This window comes from Pristiophorus japonicus, chromosome 16, assembly GCF_044704955.1.
Source record: "Pristiophorus japonicus isolate sPriJap1 chromosome 16, sPriJap1.hap1, whole genome shotgun sequence".
In the NCBI taxonomy this organism is placed as follows: Eukaryota; Metazoa; Chordata; class Chondrichthyes; family Pristiophoridae; genus Pristiophorus; species Pristiophorus japonicus.
This window is the reverse complement of record NC_091992.1, coordinates 79046030-79067275: the sequence shown is the minus strand read 5'-3', so window position 1 is coordinate 79067275 and position 21246 is coordinate 79046030. Positions and strand designations below refer to the sequence as shown.

The 21246-nt window shown below is 46.8% G+C and overlaps 1 protein-coding gene across 1 annotated transcript; it reads left to right on the top strand.

Moving 5' to 3' along the window:
- Window positions 1-581: 581 nt before the first annotated feature.
- Window positions 582-17652, top strand: LOC139226200 (E3 ubiquitin/ISG15 ligase TRIM25-like). Its single transcript, XM_070856830.1, has 8 exons — window positions 582-1163; window positions 2828-2923; window positions 3693-3926; window positions 4888-5060; window positions 5664-5726; window positions 8930-9008; window positions 14212-14485; window positions 17105-17652. Exons 1-8 carry the CDS (start codon window positions 582-584, stop codon window positions 17650-17652), a joined length of 2049 nt encoding a protein of 682 aa, XP_070712931.1.
- Window positions 17653-21246: the final 3594 nt, after the last annotated feature.

The following is a 21246-nucleotide window of genomic DNA, read 5'->3' as shown; positions in this document are numbered from 1 at the left end:
TGAGTCTGTGTGTGTAACCTCTCACCCATTCCCAGCAGACTGCAGGCTGATGGTTGCAGCAATAAACAAATTACACAGAGTTATTGGGAGGATATAGAAACATCAGTGGAGTGTTATTGTAGGAACACTTAATAGTTGATCCTTTGCCAACTATTTCATTAGAGCAATCAAACCACTTACAATGTCCTTGTAACGGCTCCTTTAAAAGTGGTGGCCAGAATTTCCATGAATATCTCAGAGTGAGATTTCACCACACTAAGGAGCTGATGGGAGCAAGAAAACAACGCTAGAACACCCGAGAATGTTCATGGAATAGTCCTCTCTAACCAGGGGCTCCTGTTTGCTTTAGCATAGCTTGGAAAGGAAAATATTTTTTAGGAAGGATAAATAACTTTTAACAAGAAATTATAAGAGTTAACAGGAAACTCAGATTCGGTTAATTAAATATATAGAATATATCTCTGGGATTTTGAGATTCTGTGTCAGAGATATTTAAACATCTGAAAATTGAAGCTCTAACCATTGGAATGGCGGTTCATAATTTCACTTTCCCGAGAAACTTGCCTTTGCTTCCCACCGCCATGGCTTCTCCCAGTCTCCGTCCCGAAGATAAGTTTATCTGTGCGATCTGCCTGGACATGATGGTCAGCCCGACCACCATCCCGTGTGGACACAGCTTCTGCCTGCAATGTATCTCCAGCTGCTGGGAGCCGGGCTCCAGCTCAGACGGGGCCCATTGCCCGCAGTGCCGACACACCTTCACTCCGAAGCCGCCCCTGTACAAGAACCTCATCCTGTGTGAGGTTGTGGAAGAGCTCCGATCAAGGGCCAAGCTTTCCCCGAGCTCTCCAGCCGGCCCGGGGGATGTGGCCTGCGATGTGTGCACGGAGGTCAGGTTCCAAGCCAGGAAATCGTGCTTGGATTGCCTGGTCTCTTACTGCGAGAGCCACTTGGAGCCTCATCGCAGGGAGCCAGCTTTCGGGGACCACACCCTGGTTGACCCACTCGAGCACCTCCATGCTCAGAGAAGTTGCGCCGCTCACGGGAAAGCCCTGGACCTGTTCTGCAGAACAGAAGGAATGTGTGTTTGCGAATTGTGTGCCACGCAGCAACACGTTATTCATGAAACGGTGACTGTGGAAGAGGAAGTGGGTGAACGAAAGGTAAGGGAAACTGCCCGCCTGGTTCTCAATCACAGACCCAGTTTCCAGGGGTGGACAACCATCCACATTGGGAGATGCAATCTACTATGCTGTTATTGTTTAATAGTTGTATGCATGCTCGGTGTATAGAGTTGTGGCGGATGCATACAGCCCCATCTCATGCATGCACAAAGCCAGTGGTGTTTGAATGCTCGTTTAAATATGATCAAGGTGATCTCTTGAATTCATTTTGCTTGCCTGGATGGGTCGGAGAGGATTTTTCCCATATTCCCCCCCCCTCTCCCCATTTGCCTGGGTTTTTATCTGGTTTTTGCCTCTCCCAGGAGATCACATGCCTCCAGTTTGGGTGGAGTGTAGAATGTTTCGGTGTAAGGGATGTCGCAGTTGTGTGAGGCGGACTGGTTGGGCTGGGTGCGCTTTACCTTTCCATCATTGTTCATAGGTTTACATGAAACCTTCAGGGCTGCTGACCGAGGGCCGTGTGGCTCTTTGTCGGCTGGCACGGACACGATGGGCTGAAATTGCCTCCTTCTGTGCTGTAAATTTCTATGTTTCCTTTGCCTATGGATTAGTCTCCACACATGGAAATAGTTCGGGTCAGAAAACTGGGGAATCAGGATGAATAGAAGCAGGAACTTCGATTGAGGTCAAGGGTTTTGCTCCTGTACAAAGCACGCTCCAAGCTGATATTGACAATTTGACCTCATGCTGACCACATTTCTCCAGACTGTTCTGTATTGGAGTAAATCGTGTATACTCAGTAACTAGTGAATAGGGTATTTAATCTGTATGTGAGGGAGAGCAGGAGTAATTGAGGATTTAATTGGGATTGCCCAATAAGGCTGACACCAGCAATGTAAATAACGCTGCAAGGTTCACATTTAGTGTTCCAAACATTGAATTTTTAGATCCTGTGTATTAAACCTATGAAGAGAAGCAGATATAGTCCCTGCCATTAGTGCCATGGATTCTGTATTCATTTATGAACCTTCTGGTTTTATAGGGGTGGTGTGATACGCGATAATGCAGAAAGTTACTAATAGTTCAGTTACATAATGTGAACTTCATAACTATCTCCACTAAATTCTAATAATTCATTCCCCATTTGCTGATCATTTTCTTCCATTTGGAGATTATTTGCCACCATGCATCTCCCTCCAATGAGCAGGAAAAGAAATGAAGGTCTTGCATTTATATAGCACTTTGATTAATAACTTACCCAAGTGTAGCAAAGGGGGTAACCCTGGCACTCAACAACTTGCATTTATATAGTGCCTTCAATGTAGTAAAAACATCCCAAGGTGCTTCACGGGCATTACCAGATACTGAGCCACAAAAAGAAATGTTTGTACAGGTGACCAAAAGCTTGGTCAAAGAGGTAGATTTTAAGGAGCGACTTAAAGGAGGAGAGAGAGATTTAGGGAGGAAATTCTGGAACCTGGGCAGCTGAAGGCATGGCCGCCAATGGTGGGGCAATGGTAATCGGGATGCACATAAGGCCAGAATTGGAGGAGAGCAGAGATCTAGGATTGCGGTAGGACTAGAGGATGTTCGAGAAATGGAGAGAGGTGCAGCCATGGAGATACTCCGATAGAAATGTTTGATTGTGATTCACGCACTCTTCACTGTCATTTCTTAATTAATTACATGTGATTTCCTTCTAGAAACTGCTTCTTCAGAAGAAGTCTGGCATGAAAGAACAAGTACTAAAGACATTGGCAGAGATCAGTAACGTGCAGAAAACAATTGATTCAGTCAAGGTAAGTTCATTGGTGATTGTTTTGTGAAGTCAACAATAAGTTTTTCACTGGATTGAACATAGGAACCAGGAAGAGGCCATTCAGTCCATCGAGCCTGTTCCGCTATTCAGTTAGATCATGGCTACATGGTATCTCAACCCCATTTACCCGCCTTGGTTCCATATCCCTTAATACCCTTGGCTATCAAAAATCCATCATCACAGTTTTTAAATGTTCCATTGATCCCTGGCCTCAACAGTTTTCTGGGGGAGAGTTCCAGATTTCCACTACCCTTTGTGTGATGAAGTGCTTCTTGACATCACTCCTGAACGGCCTGGCTCTATAAGGTTATGCCCCCTTGTTCTGGATACCCCCCACCAGAGGAAACAGTTTCTCTCTATCAACCCAATCATTTTGCGTATCCCCGATTTCCAATCCACCACTGGCGGCTGTGCCTTCAGTTGCCTAGTCCCAAGATCTGGAATTCCCTCCCTAAATCTCTCTGCCTCTCTCACTTCCTTTAAAACTTAACTCTTTGACCAAGAATTTGGTCACCTCTCCCAGTATCTCTCTGTGTCTCGATGTCAAATTTTGCTTGATAGCGCTCCTGTGAAGCACCATGGGACATTTTACTACGTTAAAGATGCTATATAAATGCAAGTTGTTGTTTATTTAAACACATGAATCTGATCACCCCATAATCATCTCTACTGAAGGGAATACAAGCTCTGTTAATGCAACCTGACCTCATGTTGAAAAGTTGTTGACTCCATTTATTGTATATTAATAGAGTTCATCCCGGGAGGTGAGAGCTGAGATCACCAGGAAATTCACTGCCATGATCAAAGTCATTGAAGCAGCACATAAAGAAGTGATTGGTCTGATAGACCGCGATGAGCGAGTGACACTGGGCCAGGCCGAGAGCATCAGGAACCAACTGCAGCAGAGGTGTGCTGAACTCCGAGGCAATGAGCAGCAACTGGGAACCCTGCTGAAGATCAAAGATGACCTGATATTTTTGCAGGTAAAAGTTTCGATACTTTTCTCATTATATAAAAATTCACTCAATGTCTGTTATTATGGGTGGCAACCAGAGGGAAAGAAAACAGTTACACAATAACTCGTGTCTTAATGAGTGTTGGAGTTGAGAATCACAGTTTCACATGTGTCTGTCTTGACTTGTCCATTATAACCATTTTTGGCTGTGCTATACTGTGGCTTAATGTTTCCAACCATAGCGATTCTTTTTTTGCTTCTTTTCTCTCTGTATTTATAAAAATGATTTGCCTAAACTGACTCTCTTAGCAGGTTTCGGACAGACCGTCTTTGAAAGGGTTTGTAAACAGACTCGCTATTTTGAAAAAGGCCAGCTAATAAAACCCTTCAAAAACAGTAACCGGGGCCTCGTGAATTTAAATAGTGGTCTGCTTAGCTCGATGGCAGCTTGCAATTGAAGAGATTGTATGTATTTGAACTGAGTGGCTGGGTCCCTCACCTATATATGTTTTCTGGCAGATCAACAATCTGAGTTGGAACTTTATTCTGAGAGTGAAAGCCATCATCGAATTGTCTCGCCTGGAGCATAAACACCAGCACAGGCCGGCTGGGCCGATGCTGTAAATTCTATGCAACTCTGTGAATTAGAGAAGCCATCATTAGAGAAGACAGAAGTACTTCACTCATTATTTCAGGAGCTCTTGTACCCTGAGCACATCCCCCGCGGGGTTCACTAATGCCCTTTGGGGGAAGGGAGCATGCCACCCCTGCCTGGCCTGGGCCCACGTGCGCCCAGTCCCACACTAGGTGGGTGAGCCAATGCCCTCGGGGCCACCAGGGATGGGCGAGTGTTGCCCGAATTCCAGGAACACATGGGGAGAAAAAGACAGTTTGTTCAGCCCTGAAATTGGATTTTAGTTGATGGTGTGAATTATTTTCCAAGAGTTTTCTGTAGATTAAATGATCCGTTGTGCTTTATTCCCTGACAGGAACCCAGTTGTTTAAAGGCAAGCGTGCGACCTCTGGATTTCCCGCAGTTAAAGACAGATGTCCCATCCACACAGGCTAAAGTCAACGAAGCTGTCACAGAACTTGCCGCGTGGGTGAAACAGCGAGTGCAACCGTTTGCCAAGCAAATCCTAGACAGACCAAATATCGGTTCGTGAGTTCATACATTTCAGTTACAGTATTAGATAATAAATATCTTTGTCAGTGGGCCCCAAAACTGGAGACTTCATGACTGTAGATGTTCCTGTTTCTGAGTCTGTTCTTTACAAAGCTCTCAAGGTCTAACGGCCTGATATTTCCCTTATTTATGATTAATGGCTTGCAGCCACAGCAATTCTCTCAGCAACCAGCCTCTTGGCCTCACAAAGCATGCTGGTACACGAAATGGGGTTAACTTTTAAGTTGGTCAAATTACAACAAACTTTTACAGCGAATGAAATATTCTTACACGGTGCAATAGGCACCTGGCAGCTCGACCAAATCATTGAACTCTGGCCTAATTTCAGGCCGGCCTTGGGAAGCACTGATTCTAGGTCCGAAAAAATAGGCCAAGGTGAATTTTTCCCCCAGGGAGTAACTTGAACTCCCAGAGCAATCGGTCTATAGTTAGATCTCTCTACCTGTCTATTTACCTCTGTATCTGTGTTTATTAAGGTGATAAATAAAATAAGTAGAACAATGCGAGTTATTAAAGCTAGCTGTAGAAGTTAAATGCAAGTCTTTATTGATTTTTCATTCCTGTGTTTATTTTTTACAGCCTGCCCATGGATGGTGACAACACCTGTATCGGAACTAAAGACCCGGGAGTATTTATTGCTGTGTGAGTATTTCTGATAAGTGCAATATTCATCTCAAATCAGCCAGATTTTTACTGGCAGTGCGTTGGAGTGGGACTTGTACTTGCTGGCTTGACTCCATCCAATTTGAGAGGGTAAAGTCCTTTACCAAAATTAGGGCAGGCCACTCACCGGCGGTTGTGGGGGAGGGGGGGGCGATGTCGGAGTAGTTAGCTAGCTTGAGGGAAGCATACAGAGCGGGTGCTTTTAACTCCCAGGCCTCATTTACATATCCTGACTCTGATTCCTGCCTGATGCCGATGGGAACGACGTAATTACTGGTGGGCGGGAGTCAAAATTGGTGGAGGGGGAGTGAGTCAGGGCACCACTGGCGGCCCAGAGAAACGGTTCCTGGCAGGGTAAGTACAGACTGGCAGAGGGTGGGAGGCACAAATTTGCATGTTTGTGATTGGGGGTGGGAGATGGCACACAAGGACCCTTTAAGAGATGACTTTCCCAGTCCTCCTGGGTCCTGGCTGCCGTGAGTATTTGCCGGCGGTTTGGAGACTGAATGGCCCTCAGTCAGGCCCGTGATAAAATGGCATCCGCATGCTAATGTCATCCCATTTTAAATGAGGTCAGCCGTGCTCCACAGGGGCAGGTTGTGGGTTCTGGTGTGGTGGGGGAGGGCACTGGGGAGAGAGCAGGGACGCAGCACAAATCCTCCCCACCATGATCGCCTCGGTACTGAATTTGGGAATTCTACTGAATGACAAAATTAGAGATACATCAAGAGCTTTCTGAAATCTGACTCTTGGGAATTCAACACGATTCACGAGTGGAATATTGGTTTTGTCCTTCGATAGGTTGTAAACTTTTTTTTCCACAATCCTAACAGTTTGATCCAGATTTACCTGGCTTGGATTTTAAAGCAGAATTTGTCGTCCGCTTTACTTGCAACGCTTTGGTAACATCATGCTTTATGGCAGCTGTTTCGCTCTATAAAATCATCAAAGATGTGAAGAATTCTGCAATCACTCAAGGTCATCACTAAATAATCCATTATTTCAGAGATATGGAGAAAAAAATTGCAGGGAAAGAGCGGAGAAGTGAGACTAACTGAATTGAACATAAGAAATAGGAGCCGGAGTAGGCTACTTGGCCCCTCGAGCCTTGTGGCTGATCTTATCTTGGCCTCAACCCCACTTCCCTGCCCACTCCCCATAACCCTTGACCCCCTTATCATTCAAAAATATGTCTCTCTCCACTTTAAATATATTCAATGACCCAGCCTCCACAGCTCTCTGGGGTAGAGAATTCCACAGATTCACGACCCTCTGAGAGAAGAAATTCCTCCTCATTTCCGTTTTAAATGGGTGACCCCTTATTCTGAAGCTATGCCCCATAGTTCTAGATTCCCCCATGAGGGGAAACATCCTCTCTGCATCTACCCTGTCAAGCTCTACAATTACTCTTCGAAGGGGCCGGCACAGACTCGATGGGCTGAATGGCCTCCTTCTGTGCTGTACTATTCTACGATTTTATCTTATTATCTCCGCCCGCACTGTTCCCACTGCATGGGGTAGGGTAGTAATCATCCCTTGTGTTTCCAATGAGGCTAATGTATAACGCCGACTCTGGTCCTGGCTGTGACCATTGCCTTTATAGTGCAGACTGATTTGTCGCCGAGAGACAGCTTTTCATGTGTCACCCTTGACCCTTGGGTGTTGGCAGGATATTTGAGCAGGACTGAGGCGGCCACTACCAGATGTCCTGACTTTACACCAGGAATACACTAGGTCATAAGACCATAAGAAATATTAATCTCTGTCTTAAATATACTCAACGACTGAGCAACCACAACCCTTGGGGTAGAGAATTCCAAAGATTCACAACCTTCTGAGTGAAGAAATTTCTCCTCATCACAGTCCGAATTGGCTGACCACTTTAGGGGAAACATCTTCTCTGCATCTTCCCCCAGGGAGTAACTTGAACTCCCTGAGCAATCGGTCTATAGATAGATCTCTCTGCCGATCTATTTACCTCTGTATCTATGTTTATTAACATGATAAATAAAATAAATAGAACAATGCAATTTACTAAAGCTAGCTGTGGTAATTAAACCCAAGTCTTTACTGATTCTTCTTTACTCACTTTACTTTGTACAGCCAAGGTGAAGCTCAGGAATGACTTCTTGAAGTGTGAGTATTTCTGATCAGTGCAATATTTTGTCCAGCAGTGATTTACAGTCTGTTAGATTTTCCAAATCAGTGAGGTTTCCACTGGAAGTGCGTTAGAGTGGGACTTCTACTTACTGTCTCAGCTCCGTCCAAATTGATGGCATAACCTGCATTATCAAAATGAGGGCAGGCCACCGACTGGCCTCTCGAGCCTGCTCCACCATTCAATAACATCATGGCTGATCTTCTACCTCAACTCCACTTTCCTGCACGATCCCCATATCCCTTGATTCCCATAGTGCCCAAAAATCGATTGATCTCAGTCTTGAATATACTCAATGGCTGAGCTTCCACAGCCCTCTGGGGTAGAGAATTTCCAAGATTCACAACCCTCTGAGTGAATAAATTTCTGCTCATCTCAGTCCTAAATGGCCGACCCCTTATCCTTAGACTATGCCCCCAAGTTCTAAACTCCCTAGCCCGGGGAAACAACCTCCCTGCATCTGCCATCGCAAGCTTTCACAGAATTTGATGAGATCATCTCACATTGTTCTAAACTTCCAAGTATCTAGGCCTGTTATATATGTATACTATAGATATACTCTCTGTGTAGTCACTGTATAGTTGCATAAGATGGAGACGTGTTTACCGGAGGTACCATTAACAAGGTTCACACTGTATACACAATGCTGGCATCACCAGAGGGTGCAACTGGTGGAGGCCCAGGGGTCACCTGTACACCTCAGGTACCCAGGTATAAAAGGGAGTCCACCATGTGGTGTCCTCACTCTGGAGTTATATTAAATGGACTAAGGTCACTACAGTTCAAGTACAATACCTTGCCTCATGAAGTCGTTATCAGAGCATTTAAGGACATAACAATTGGCGACGAGATTATGGACTTTCATGCGAAAATGGCTGACCTTGGTATGTTGCAGCAGTTCGCCAATGGGGGATGATTGGGACGCCTTTGTGGAGAGGCTCAACCATTTCTTCATGGCACACGACCTGGCAGGCGATGTTCTGGCCACGCTGGCTGATAAGCGCAGAGCTATTCTGCTCACCAGTTGTGGGCCCACCGTCTATGGCCTCGTCGAGGACTTGCTGGCACCAGCGAAGACAAAGATCAAGTCATACGAGAAGCTTGTAACGCTGATCCAAGAATAACACAAGCCCAAAGCGAGTTTCCTCACAGCCAGACAACGCGTCGGAGAGGCGGGAGTGTGAGCAGCAGGGAGTCCGGGGAGGTCGGAGGCCTACAAAAGGCCCAACGCGTCGGAGAGGCGGGAGTGCGAGCAGCAGGGAGTCCGGGGACGTCGGAGGCCTACCGGTGCAGCTGCAGCAGGGAGGCAAAAAGGAGTAGAAAGAAATCGAAAGGTGACGTCACAGCCAAGGGGGTAAGTGATTGGCTGGTGATTGGTAAGTAGTTTTTCTTTTTCTTTTCTATATCAGTAAGTTAGCATTGTTGTTGCCAATTTAAGTTAATCTAAGGGTTAAGACATGGCAGGAGAGCTCGGACACGTGTTGTGCTCCTCCTGTACTATGTAGGAAGTCAGGGACGCTTCCGGTGTCCCTGACGACTACGTGTGCGGGAAATGTATCCGCCTCCAGCTCCTGACGGACTGCTTTGCGGCACTGGAGCTGTGGGTGGATTCACTCTGGAGCATGCACGATGCTGAGAATGACGTGAATAGCACGTTTAGCAAGTTGGTCTCACCGCAGGTAAAGGGTACAGAGCCAGATAGTAAATGGGTGACCAACAGGAAGAGCAGTGGAAGGAAGGTAGTGCAGGGGTCCCCTGCGGTCATCCTCCTGCAAAACAGATACACTGCTTTGGGTACTGTTGAGGGGGATGACTCATCAGGGGAGGGCAGCAGCAGCCAAATTCATGGCACTGTGGGTGGCTCTGCTGCACAGGAGGGTAGGAAAAAGAGTGGGAGAGCTATAGTGATAGGGGATTCGATTGTAAGGGGAATAGATAGGTGTTTCTGCGGCCGCAACCGAGACTCCAGGATGATATGTTGCCTCCTTGGTGCAAGGGTCAAGGATGTCTCGGAGCGGGTGCAGGACATTCTGAAAAGGGAGGGTGAAAAGCCAGTTGTCGTGCTGCACATAGGTACCAACGATATAGGTAAAAAATGGGATGAGGTCCTACGAGACGAATTTAGGGAGCTAGGAGCTAAATTTAAAAAGTAGGACCTCAAGAGTAGTAACCTCAGGATTGCTACCAGTGCCACGTGCTAGTTAGAGTAGGAATCGCAGGATAGCTCAGATGAATACGTGGCCTGAGGAGTGGTGCAAAAGGGAGGGATTCAAATTATTGGGTCATTGGAACCGGTTCTGGGGGAGGTGGGACCAGTACAAACTGGACAGTTGCACCTGGGCAGGACCGGAACCAATGTCCTGGGGGGTGTTTGCTAGTGCTGTTGTGGAGGAATTAAACTAACATGACAGGGGGATGGGAACCTATGCAGGGAGAAAGAGGGAAATAAAATGGAGGCAGAAGCAAAAAATAGAAAAGAGAATAGTAAAAGTGGAGGGCAGAGAAACCCAAGGCAAAAAACAAAAAGGGCCACATTACAGCAAAATTCTAAAGGGGCAAAGTGTGTGAAAAAGACAAGCCTGAAGACTCTGTGCCTCAATGCGAGGAGTATTCGGAATAAGGTGGACGAATTAACTACGCAGACAGCAGTTAACGGATATGATATAATTGGCATCACAAATACATGGCTCCAGGGTGACCAAGGCTGGGAACTCAACATCCAGGGGTATTCAATATTTAGGAAGGATAGACAGAGAGGAAAAGGAGGCGGGGTGGCATTGCTGGTTAAAGAGGAAATTAATGCAATAGTAAGGAGGAACATTAACCTGGATGATGTGGAATCGGTATGGGTGGAGCTGCGGAATATCAAAGGGCAGAAAACGCTAGTGGGAGTTGTGTACAGACCACCAAACAGTAGTAGTGAGGTTGGGGACAGCATCAAACAAATAAGGGATGTGTACAATAAAGGTACAGCAGTTATCACTAATTTACATATTGATTGGGCTAACCAAACTGGTAGCAATACGATGGAGGAGGATTTCCTGGAGTGTATTAGAGATGGTTTTCTCGACCAATATGTCGAGGAACCAACTAGAGAGTTGGCCATCCTAGACTGGGTGATGTGTAATGAGAAGGGACTAATTAGCAATCTTGTTGTGTGAGGCCCCTTGGGGAAGAGTGACCATAATATGGTAGAATTCTTTATTAAGATGGAGAGTGACACAGTTAATTTGGAAATTAGGGTCTTGAACTTAAGGAAAGGTAACTTCGATGGTATGACGGTTGACGATGGATAAGCAATGGCAAACATTTAAAGATCACATGGATGAACTTCAACAATTGTACATCCCTGTCTGGAGTAAAAATAAAACGGGGAAGGTGGCTCAACCGTGGCTAACAAGGGAAATTAAGGATAGTGTTAAAACCAAGGAAGAGGCATATAAATTGTCTAGAAAAAGTAACAAACCTGAGGACTGGGAGAAATTTAGAATTCAGCAGAGGACAAAGGGTTTAATTAAGAGGGGGAAAATAGAGTAGAAGAGGAAGCTTGCAGGGAACATAAAAACTGACTGCAAAAGCTTCTATAAATATGTGAAGAGAAAAAGATTAGTGAAGACAAACATAGGTCCCTTGCAGTCGGATTCAGGTGAATTTATAATGGGGAACAAAGAAATGGCAGACCAATTGAACAAATACTTCGGTTCTGTCTTCACGAAGGAAGACACGAATAACCTTCCGAATGTACTAGGGGACTGTGGGTCTAGTGAGAAGGAGGAACTGAAGGATATCCTTATTAGGTGGGAAATTGTGTTAGGGAAATTGATGGGATTGGAGGCTGATAAATCCCTAGGGCCTGATAGTCTGCATCTCAGAGTACTTAAGGAAGTGGCCCTAGAAATAGTGGATACATTGGTGATCATTTTCCAATAGTCTATCGACTCTGGATCAGTTCTTATGGACTGGAGGGTAGCTAATGTAACACCACTTTTTCAAAAAGGAGGGAGAGAGAAAACGGGTAATTATAGACCGATTAGCCTGATGTCACTAATGGGGAAAATGTTGCATTCAATCATTAAGGATGAAAAGCAGTACATTTGGTAAGCAGTGATAGGATCGGTCCAAGTCAGCATGGATTTATGAAAGGGAAATCATGCTTGACGAATCTTCTGGAATTTTTTGAGGATGTAACGAGCAGAGTGGACAAGGGAGAACCAGTGGATGTGGTATATTTGGACTTTCAAAATGCTTTTGACAAGGTCCCACACAAGAGATATGTGCAAAGTCAAAGAGCATGGTATTGGGGGTAATGTACTGATGTGGATAGAGAACTGGTTGGCAGACAGGAAGCAGAGAGTCAGATTAAACGAGTCCTTTTCAGAATGGCAGGCAGTGACTAGTGGAGTGCCACAGGACTCAGTGCTGGGACACCAGCTCTTTACAATATACATTGACGATTTGGATGAAGGAATTGAGTGTAATATCTCCAAGTTTGCAGATGACACTAAACTGGGTGGCGGTGTGAGCTGTGAGGGGGACGCTAAGAGGCTGCAGGTTGACTTGGACAGGTTAGGTGAGTGGGCAAATGCATGGCAGATGTAGTATAATGTGGATAAATGTGAGGTTATCCATTTTGGGGGCAAAAACACGAAGGCAGAATATTATCTGAATGGCGGCAGATTAGGAAAAGGGGAGGTGCAACGAGACTTGGGTGTCATGGTTCATTAGTCATTGAATGTTGGCATGCAGGTACAACAGGCGGTAAAGAAGGCAAATGGTATGTTGGCCTTCATAGCTAGGGGATTTGAGTATAGGAGCAGGGAGGTCTTACTGCAGTTGTACAGGGCCTTAGTGAGGCCTCACCTGGAATATTGTGTTCAGTTTTGGTCTCCTCATCTGAGGAAGGACGTTCTTGCTATTGAGGGAGTGCAGCGAAGGTTCACCAGACTAATTCCAGGGATGGCTGGTCTGTCATATGAGGAGAGACTGGATCAACTGGGCCTTTATACATTGGAGTTTCGAAGGATGAGAGGGGATCTCATAGAAACGTTTAAAATTCTGACGGGCCTGGACAGGTCAGAAGCGGGAAGAATGTTCCCGATGTTGGGGAAGTCCAGAACCAGGGGACATAGTCTTAGGATAAGGGGTAGGCCATTTAGGACTGAGATGAGGAGAAAAATCTTCACTCAGAGAGTTGTTAATCTGTGGAATTCCCTGCCGCAGAGTGTTGTTGATGTCAGTTCATTGGCTATATTCAAGAGAGAGTTAGATATGGCTCTTACAGCTAAAGGGATCAAAGGGTCTGGAGAGAAAGCAGGAAAGGGGTACTGAGGGAAGGATCAGCCATGATCTTATTGAATGACGGTGCAGGCTGGAAGGGCCGAATGGCCTACTCCTGCACCTATTTTCTATGTTTCTATGTTACACCCACTGACGGCCTGAAGGCCAGGAAATCGCGAAATATGCTGCAGACTTAGGAGGCTGGCGGCACCGTGTGATTTCGGTGAACACCTCACCAAAGTGCTGCGGGATATCTTTGTCATTGGAGTCGGCCATGAGGGCCTTCTTCACAGGCTACTGTCTGCGGATACCACAGTCACACTGCAGAAGGCCATCACCATGAGCCAGGCATTCATGATCTCGACCTGCGGCTCTAGGCGGATGACTCATCCTCAGGACCCAAACCCAGCAAGTACGGTACACAGACTGGTGCCTTTTAGAGGCAGAACTGTAGAACGTGACTCTCCTCAGGGGAGAGAGAACAGGCTCCTGAGTCCCTTAACTCAGTGTCCGCCGAGGCGGCTAATCGGTTAGCACCATGCTGGCGTTGAGGAGGGAATCACCGGGCTCACCAATGCCGTTTTAAGGACTGTGTGTGCAAAGGTTGCAGCATAAAGGGCCACCTCCAGCGAATGTGTAAAAGAAATAGGCTCACCTTGTTGATGAAGAGTCTGCAGAGGTACATGAATCCAGCGCGGATTATGAAGCAATAGGCAGAGAGGCAGCTCAGCCCCACGATGAGGTGTACGGAATGTTTACCTGCACCACAATATGTTCCCCGTTGACAATGGAAGTCGAGATAAAAGGCGTTCCAGTCTTCATGGAGGTGGACACGGGGGCGAGCCAGTCAGTAATGAATCAAGAAGCCTTTGTCCCGTAGACTCTCAATCAAACTGAACGACCCAAGTTGGTCCCGGTTCAAGCAAAGCTGCTCACCGACACGAATGAAATTATCCCAGTCGTTGGTAGTGCGAATGTTAAGGTACCCCATGATGGCGCGGTGCACAAATTACCACTGGATTGTTGCAGGTGATGGACCAACGCTACTCGGAAGAAGGTGGATGGAGAAGATCCATTGGACCTGGGAAGATTTCAATCCCTCCAGCGATTGACATCCCCCATGTTCCGAGGCAAAGCAAACCCCCACCTGAGGTTGGATCCGGCACCAGAGAGCAGACTAGCACAGCATCCGAGGCACAGACCGCTCAGCACGACAGCGTGGAGATGATCCAGCTGAGGCGACCCAAACTCACCTTCCAGGCTCCAGTGGCAGGACTCCGGAGGAAGAAAATCGGATCCAAAGGTGACTTCCCAGCTTCGGAGGCAGAACCCGGGGAGAAGAAGATCACCGCAGTCGACATCGTGGATGGAAGAAAGATGGCGCCCAAACCACGAGGTGAGGCGCTGAAGGAAAAGATGGCGGCAGCCAGACCACGAGGTGCAGCGCTGATGGAGCAACACATGATACCAAGCGAAGAAGAGGATTGGGTAAAGATAGCAAGGCTCTCAAAAGAGGCCAGCAACCCACTACACTTAAAGGGACAGTCCCACATTCTCACTCAATGTAATAACTGTGAGGTAAATGTAAAGCTTGTAATTGATGATCAGAGTTTTATACATGTAATAAGCAAAGAAAAGTCGGGCGATTACGATCAGAGCTACAGTTTATCTACAATAAGCAGTGAAACGTTGTGCGATGAAGGATTTCAATTGTATTCGAATAATGTAGCGGGCAAACAGCCATCGGAAGCACACAGGTCCAGCGGGCTACCCGATGCTGTAGCCTGCGCCCCTGGGACCAGAGTGATGCACCACGGAGTGTGGCCACAAGCAGCTAAAATAGACAAGCTGCAGAGCAATCGATCTCAGGAGGGCAACGGCACCGGTATCGATACCCTGCCTCTGATCAGCTCCACCTCTCAGGCACCTGATGGCACCAATTGCCACGAGCCTGAAAGAGCAAATTGCACTAATGCACAGCCCCCAGATCCCATCGCCACCAAGGCTACACCTGGGAATGAAGGGCCACCCGCAACGGTTCTCCCCAATTGGGACAGGGACCAGCCAGGATCCCCAAACCAATAACGTCCAGGCATGCGAGTTAGCAGTTCCTTGCGCACTGCCAGACGACTGCTCCTCAGGGAGCAGCAGCAACCCGGGACGCAAGGAGAGGATGCGGAGTTCACAGGCTTCTGTGAACCTGCCCGACACTAGGAGCAACGGCAAAGACTCCGAGAGCAGGCAACTCGAGCCAACCGGGTTCCCACTGCCAGCACCGGGCACCGCGCCGCCATCAGACTATCTGGACACCATCCAGCAGTTCTGGAACTAGCTTGTTCTCACGCACCGGTGCTGACCCCAGCACTGATCCCAAAGATGTACCATCAATGTATCTCACCAGTCAAATGTACTTGCCTCACAACTGTACCACAAATGCAATGATATAAATGCAAATTTCCTTTTCTGGACTTGAATGTATATGAATGTGATGAGCCACTGGCATGATCTACATGTGGGAGGGGGGAAATGGATGTATGTAGCCATGGACACACACATGACTCACACCCAGAACCCACTGAAGTCCCACTGCATCATCGAACCATCCCAACTGGTAACCACTACCCAACGTTGGGGCATTAAGGACTTGGGGGTTAACAGGGAGAGAGCCAAGCCAAAGCACAGCCAAAGTGCAAGGGCTATTGGCACTTATGTCTGGGGAATGCTAAGACAGAGCACATAGTGCAAAGGTATTGGCACAAAAGACTTGGGGGAGAGTGATGTTATATATGTATACTATAGATATACTCTCTGTGTAATCACTGTATAGTTGCATAAGATGGAGACTTGTTTACTGGAGGGACCATCAACAAGGTTCACACTGTATACACTATGCTGGAACCACCAGAGGGTGCAACTTGTGGAGGCCCAGGGGTCACCTGTACACCACAGGTACCCAGGTATAAAAGGGAGTCCACTGTGTGGTATCCTCATTCTGGAGTTATATTAAACGGATTAAGGTCACCACAGTTCAAGCACAATACTTTGCCTCGGGAATCATTATCAGAGCATCTAAGGACATAACAAGGCCCATTCTGCTCAATCTCTCCTCATAGGACAGCCCTCTCATCTCAAGAATCAATCTAATGAACCTGTGTTTCACCTCCTGTATGGCATGTATATCCTTCCTTGGGTAAGGAGATTGGAACTGTACCCAGTACTCCAGGAGTAATCTCACCAAAATTGCAGCACAATTTCCTTGCAATCCTCTTGTACTAAAGACAAACTCTTCCTAATTGTTTGCTGCATGTACCTGCATGTTAACCCAAAGCACTTTACAGCAAATCAAGTAATTTTGAAGTGTAGTCACGATTGTAATGCAGGGAGCGGCAGCAGCCAATTTGCATAGAGCAAGGTCCCACAAACAGCAAAGTGGTAATAACCAGATAATCGCTTTTAATGGTGATGTTTGAGGGATAAATATTGACCAGGACACTGGGGAGAACTCCGCTGTTCTTCTTCAAAATAATGGCGTGGGATTTTTTCCTGAGAGGGCAGACAGGGCCTCGATTTAACGCCTCATCCAAAAGACAGCACCTTTGACCGTGCAGCACTACACTGGAGTGTCATCCTAGATTATGTGAGCAAAGGAGTTACTAAGCTCTCCGACTCCTGTTAATGTTTCATTGGACAACTGCCGGGAGGTGTAAGTTGTCACTCAGGCAGGACAACCCCTTCTAATTTGTCCTCGTTCCCCCTCCTGGGGGTCAGCCTGTGCCCAGTGCTTCTGTTACTGGGTGCGGTTCCCATACAGTGGGAGCTGAGTGAGCTGGGGAAATGATCGTCCATCACCCATTCCCAGTCTGATGCTCAGCATCACAGGTGCCCTAACCAAGCGATCATCACTCTTCCTTTGTCTCCACAGATGCTGAAACACTCAGATTTAATGTGAATTCGGCAAATCAGTGTCTTCACTTCCACAACGGGTATCAGACAGTGTCACATTCAACAGCAAAGGCTTACCCCGATCACCCGGACAGATTTGACTTCCATCCACAAATTTTGTGTGTAAATCATTGGTATCAGAACAACTGGAAATATTACTGTGAAGTAGAATTGCACAAAAGTAGCAGCACTGACCATATTTGTGTGGGCATCACAAGCCCTGGTATCCGGAGAAAAGGGAAGGACCCTTCCTGTGTCCTTGGTGAGAATCTATTGTCGTGTTGTTTAGACTTGCACCTAACAGCATGCAATACTTTCTTGGTCTTTAATAATGGTGTAGCGTCTGAGATACCGAGTGTAAGCTACAATAGGATTGGAATGTGGTGGGATAATGGCAGCTTGTCATTTTACAGTGTGACAGATACAATGACTCTAATCTACACATTCACAGTTCTAAGTGAAAAGATAGTCTATCCTGCTTTTCGAATCGGACCTGGGACAGCAGTGACTCTTTATAAACTAAAATAAAGACTTGGTGCTGGAGCTGGCACTGTGCAGCTGTGTGTTGGGAGTCCTGTGGTGAATGTTGCTCATGTCTTTAGATGGAACGCAATCCCTTCGCCCAATGACTAAGATCATTCAGTCAGTTTAAGGATTGCCCCCATGGGCGCGCTCGCTATCAGTGGTCACAATTGTGGCATCCACGGCTTTTAATATTGGAGCTGGGGGTGTTGGGGGATTGAATACTGCTTCTCGTGTGTCTATAAGCTGCGGGAGGAGAGGAGGGTGCAATGCTGGGGAACATCTCACTGCCTTTCCTATCTTGATGGAGGAATGTAGTCATTCATAAAGTAACTCTGGTGTAGTAATAGATTCCATAGTGCTACTAGGCTCTGGGCAGAGTCGCCATGAAACCAGTCACTGTTCACATGTCTGTGTTTGGTTACGATGCCCCGATGACTGAGCCTCTCACCCAACATCCTCTCCATTACAAAGACCACCTACTGGCCCCCCGCCTGTCCAGAAGCCTCATCCAGGCCTTTGCCAGCTCCAGACCTGACGATTCCAGTGCCTCCTGGCCAGCCCTCCACCCTCCATCCTTTGTAAACTTCTGCTCATCCCTCTGCTGCCCGTTTCCTATCCTGCTCACCCATCACCTCTGCCCCCACTGACCTACTTTGGTTCCCACTCCCACCAATGAGTCCAATTGAAAATTCTCATCCTCGTGTTTATATCCCTTCATGGCTTCACCTCTCCATATCTCTGTAACTGCCAACCCTACACCCCCTTCCTCCCAATACTCTCCGTCCCTCTGACTCTAGCCCTTTCTACATTTCCCCTTTCCCCTTCCTGCCCTAACTCTCCACCTTCCTCTCCTACTTAAATCCCACCTCTTTGGTCAACCCTTACTTGCCACGCGATAAAGACCGAGCTCTGTCAAGCCCGTGTGGTGGCTGATGTGCAATGGTCACCACATGTTAAAAAAAATCCACGTACAGGCATCTTCCACCCCCTCAACTGGAGTTCAGGATTGGAACATGGGGTCCTGCATTGAAATATCTGTGAACTCATGTGGAAGCAAGTCATCCTCGTTCGAAGGACCACCTATGTTGCTCACTGACCATTATATTCTTTTGATTACACCTCTGTGAAACACCTTGGGACGTGTTTCTACGTTAACGGCGCTGTGAAATACAAATTGTTTTTGTTGTCTATGATTGCGTAAGTGGCATGGCATCATGTCAGCCCATTCTCCGTGCTTTAATTCACCTCTTTGATATTCAACTTCAGTTGGTCTGATGGTTTATGATGATGGTGTTTAAAGTTGCTCAATCTATAAACACAGGAAGTGAGCACAAGTCTTTGGATATCTTATAAATAGATATGTTGTTTATCTGTTATTGTTAGACTGACTAGCATATTTCCGTTCTTTGGAATCTTAATTATGTTAATTATATGCATGATTTTCTAATTTTTCTCTATGGGACACCCTATGGATATTGAGACATTCTTTAGGACACGCTACGAATATTGAGGCATTGCTGGGGTCCTTGTCCTTCTGCTGAAAGCCAGAGATATGCAGTGCGACGGATTTGAAACAAAGCATCGGTCTAGAGGGTGTGTCAATGGCTCCCCACCATTAGAGGTGGACAGAACTGTACCCTTAATGTTCCACACATAACTTTCATCTGTCAACTCCCTAAGAGGTTGCATGTTTTTGTTAGAATGCCATTTAATAGGTATAGAATCAGACGTTTACGGCACAGAAGGAGGCCCATCATGCCCTAATCCCATTTTCCAGCTTGTGATCCGTAGCCCTGTAGATTATGGTATTTCAAGTGCATATCCAAATTCTTTTTAAATGTGACGAGGGTTTCTGCCTCTACCATCCTTGCAAGCAGTGAGATCCAGACTCCACCATCCTGTGGGTGAAAATGTTTTTCCTCATCTCCCCTCTAATCCTCTACCAATTACTTTAAATCTATGCCCTCTGGTTGTTGACCTCTCTGCTAAGGGAAATAGCTCCTTCCTATCCACTCTATCTAGGCCCCTTATAATTTTATACACCTCAATAAGGTCTCCCCTCTGTTCCAAAGAAAACCAACCCAGCCTATCCAATCTTTCCTCATCGCTAATATTTTTCCAGTCCTGGCAACATCCTCGTAAATATCCATTGTACCCTCTCTAGTGTAAACACACCTTTCCTGTAATGTGGTGACCAGAACTGCACACAGTACTCTAGCTGTGGCCTAACTAGCGTTTTATACAGGTCAAGCATAACTTCCCTGCTCTTATGTCACGCCTAATAAAGGAAAGTATCCCATATCCCTTCTTAACCACCTTTTCTACTTGTGCTGCTACATTCAGGGATCTGTGGACATGTACTCCTCTGTTCCCCTACACTTCTCAGTAACCTACCATTTATAGTGTTATTCCTCCCCAAATGCATTGCCTCATATTTCAACTTGTAGTTGTTTACTGGGATTGTGGGCTTGTTGTGTTTGTGTTAATCCTCTCTAACTGTATTATCATAATGTCAAATAAATTAGCCTCTGTTAATGGTCTGTGTTGCCTTGTGTTGAATCTATGTCCTTTATTACACACCAGCTCCTGTCTCTCGCGTCCTGTAACTGGGAACCTGCCTGTGCTCAGTCTAGTCGGTGTGGTGCTCGATGGAATTCCCAGTCAGCTACAGACCGGGCACAGATTATTCACCACATGGGGTGAAGCCTCTGCCCCCTTTATGTTGTCCTGGGATTTCCAGGCTCTCTCCCAGTGGGGGCCAGAATGTCTGCTCCTTCTGTAGACGCAGGCTCTGGGTATCCATGTCAGCGAGGCGGGAGGGGAGGTTCATAGGAAGGGCAGTGGAAGCAGGCGCGCACGCACAAAAAGAAAGAATGAAGCTCAGGATATTCCGATGTGCTTCACAGGCAATTAAACATTTTGGAAGTGTATCAATGTTGTAATCTCTCCTCTTCTCTTAGACGTTCCCTCAGGAAACGCGGCAGCACTCCGATAGTGTCGTACTCCCTCAGTACTGTCCCTCCAATAGTGCGGTGCTCCCTCAGTACTGTCTCTCCGACAGTACAGCACACCCTCAGTACTGTCCCTCCATTAGTGCGGCGCTCCCTCAGTGCTGTCCCTCCAATAGTGCGGCGCTCCCTCAGTACTGTCCCTCCGACAGTGCAGATCCCTCAGTACTGTCTCCGACAGTGCAGCACACCCTCACTGGAGTGTCTGCCTAGATTTTAGGCTCAAGCTTCTGGAGTAGGGGTAGAACCCACAATCTTGTGACTCACTGATCGAAAGCTGACACCTGAAGAGTGGACAGTTTCTGGGCACAGTGAATCCAGGAAAACAGTAGGGGAGGAGCAAGCGTTAAAATGAACGGACACTATATTGGGCAGACTCCCCCGAGCCCGAGCTCTCCTCCCCGCCTGATATTCCCCATTTGATCGGTGATCTGTCACACCCAGACACCAGGACAGGGCGATCTATCCTGCAGCTCTTTCACAGATGCCTGAAACCTTTGTGGCACTGAGTATTTATTTACACAACGCTGTGAGGCATTGAGTTTGTTGTTGCCTGGTTTAAATGTTTATATGACGGACGCGTCCCCTG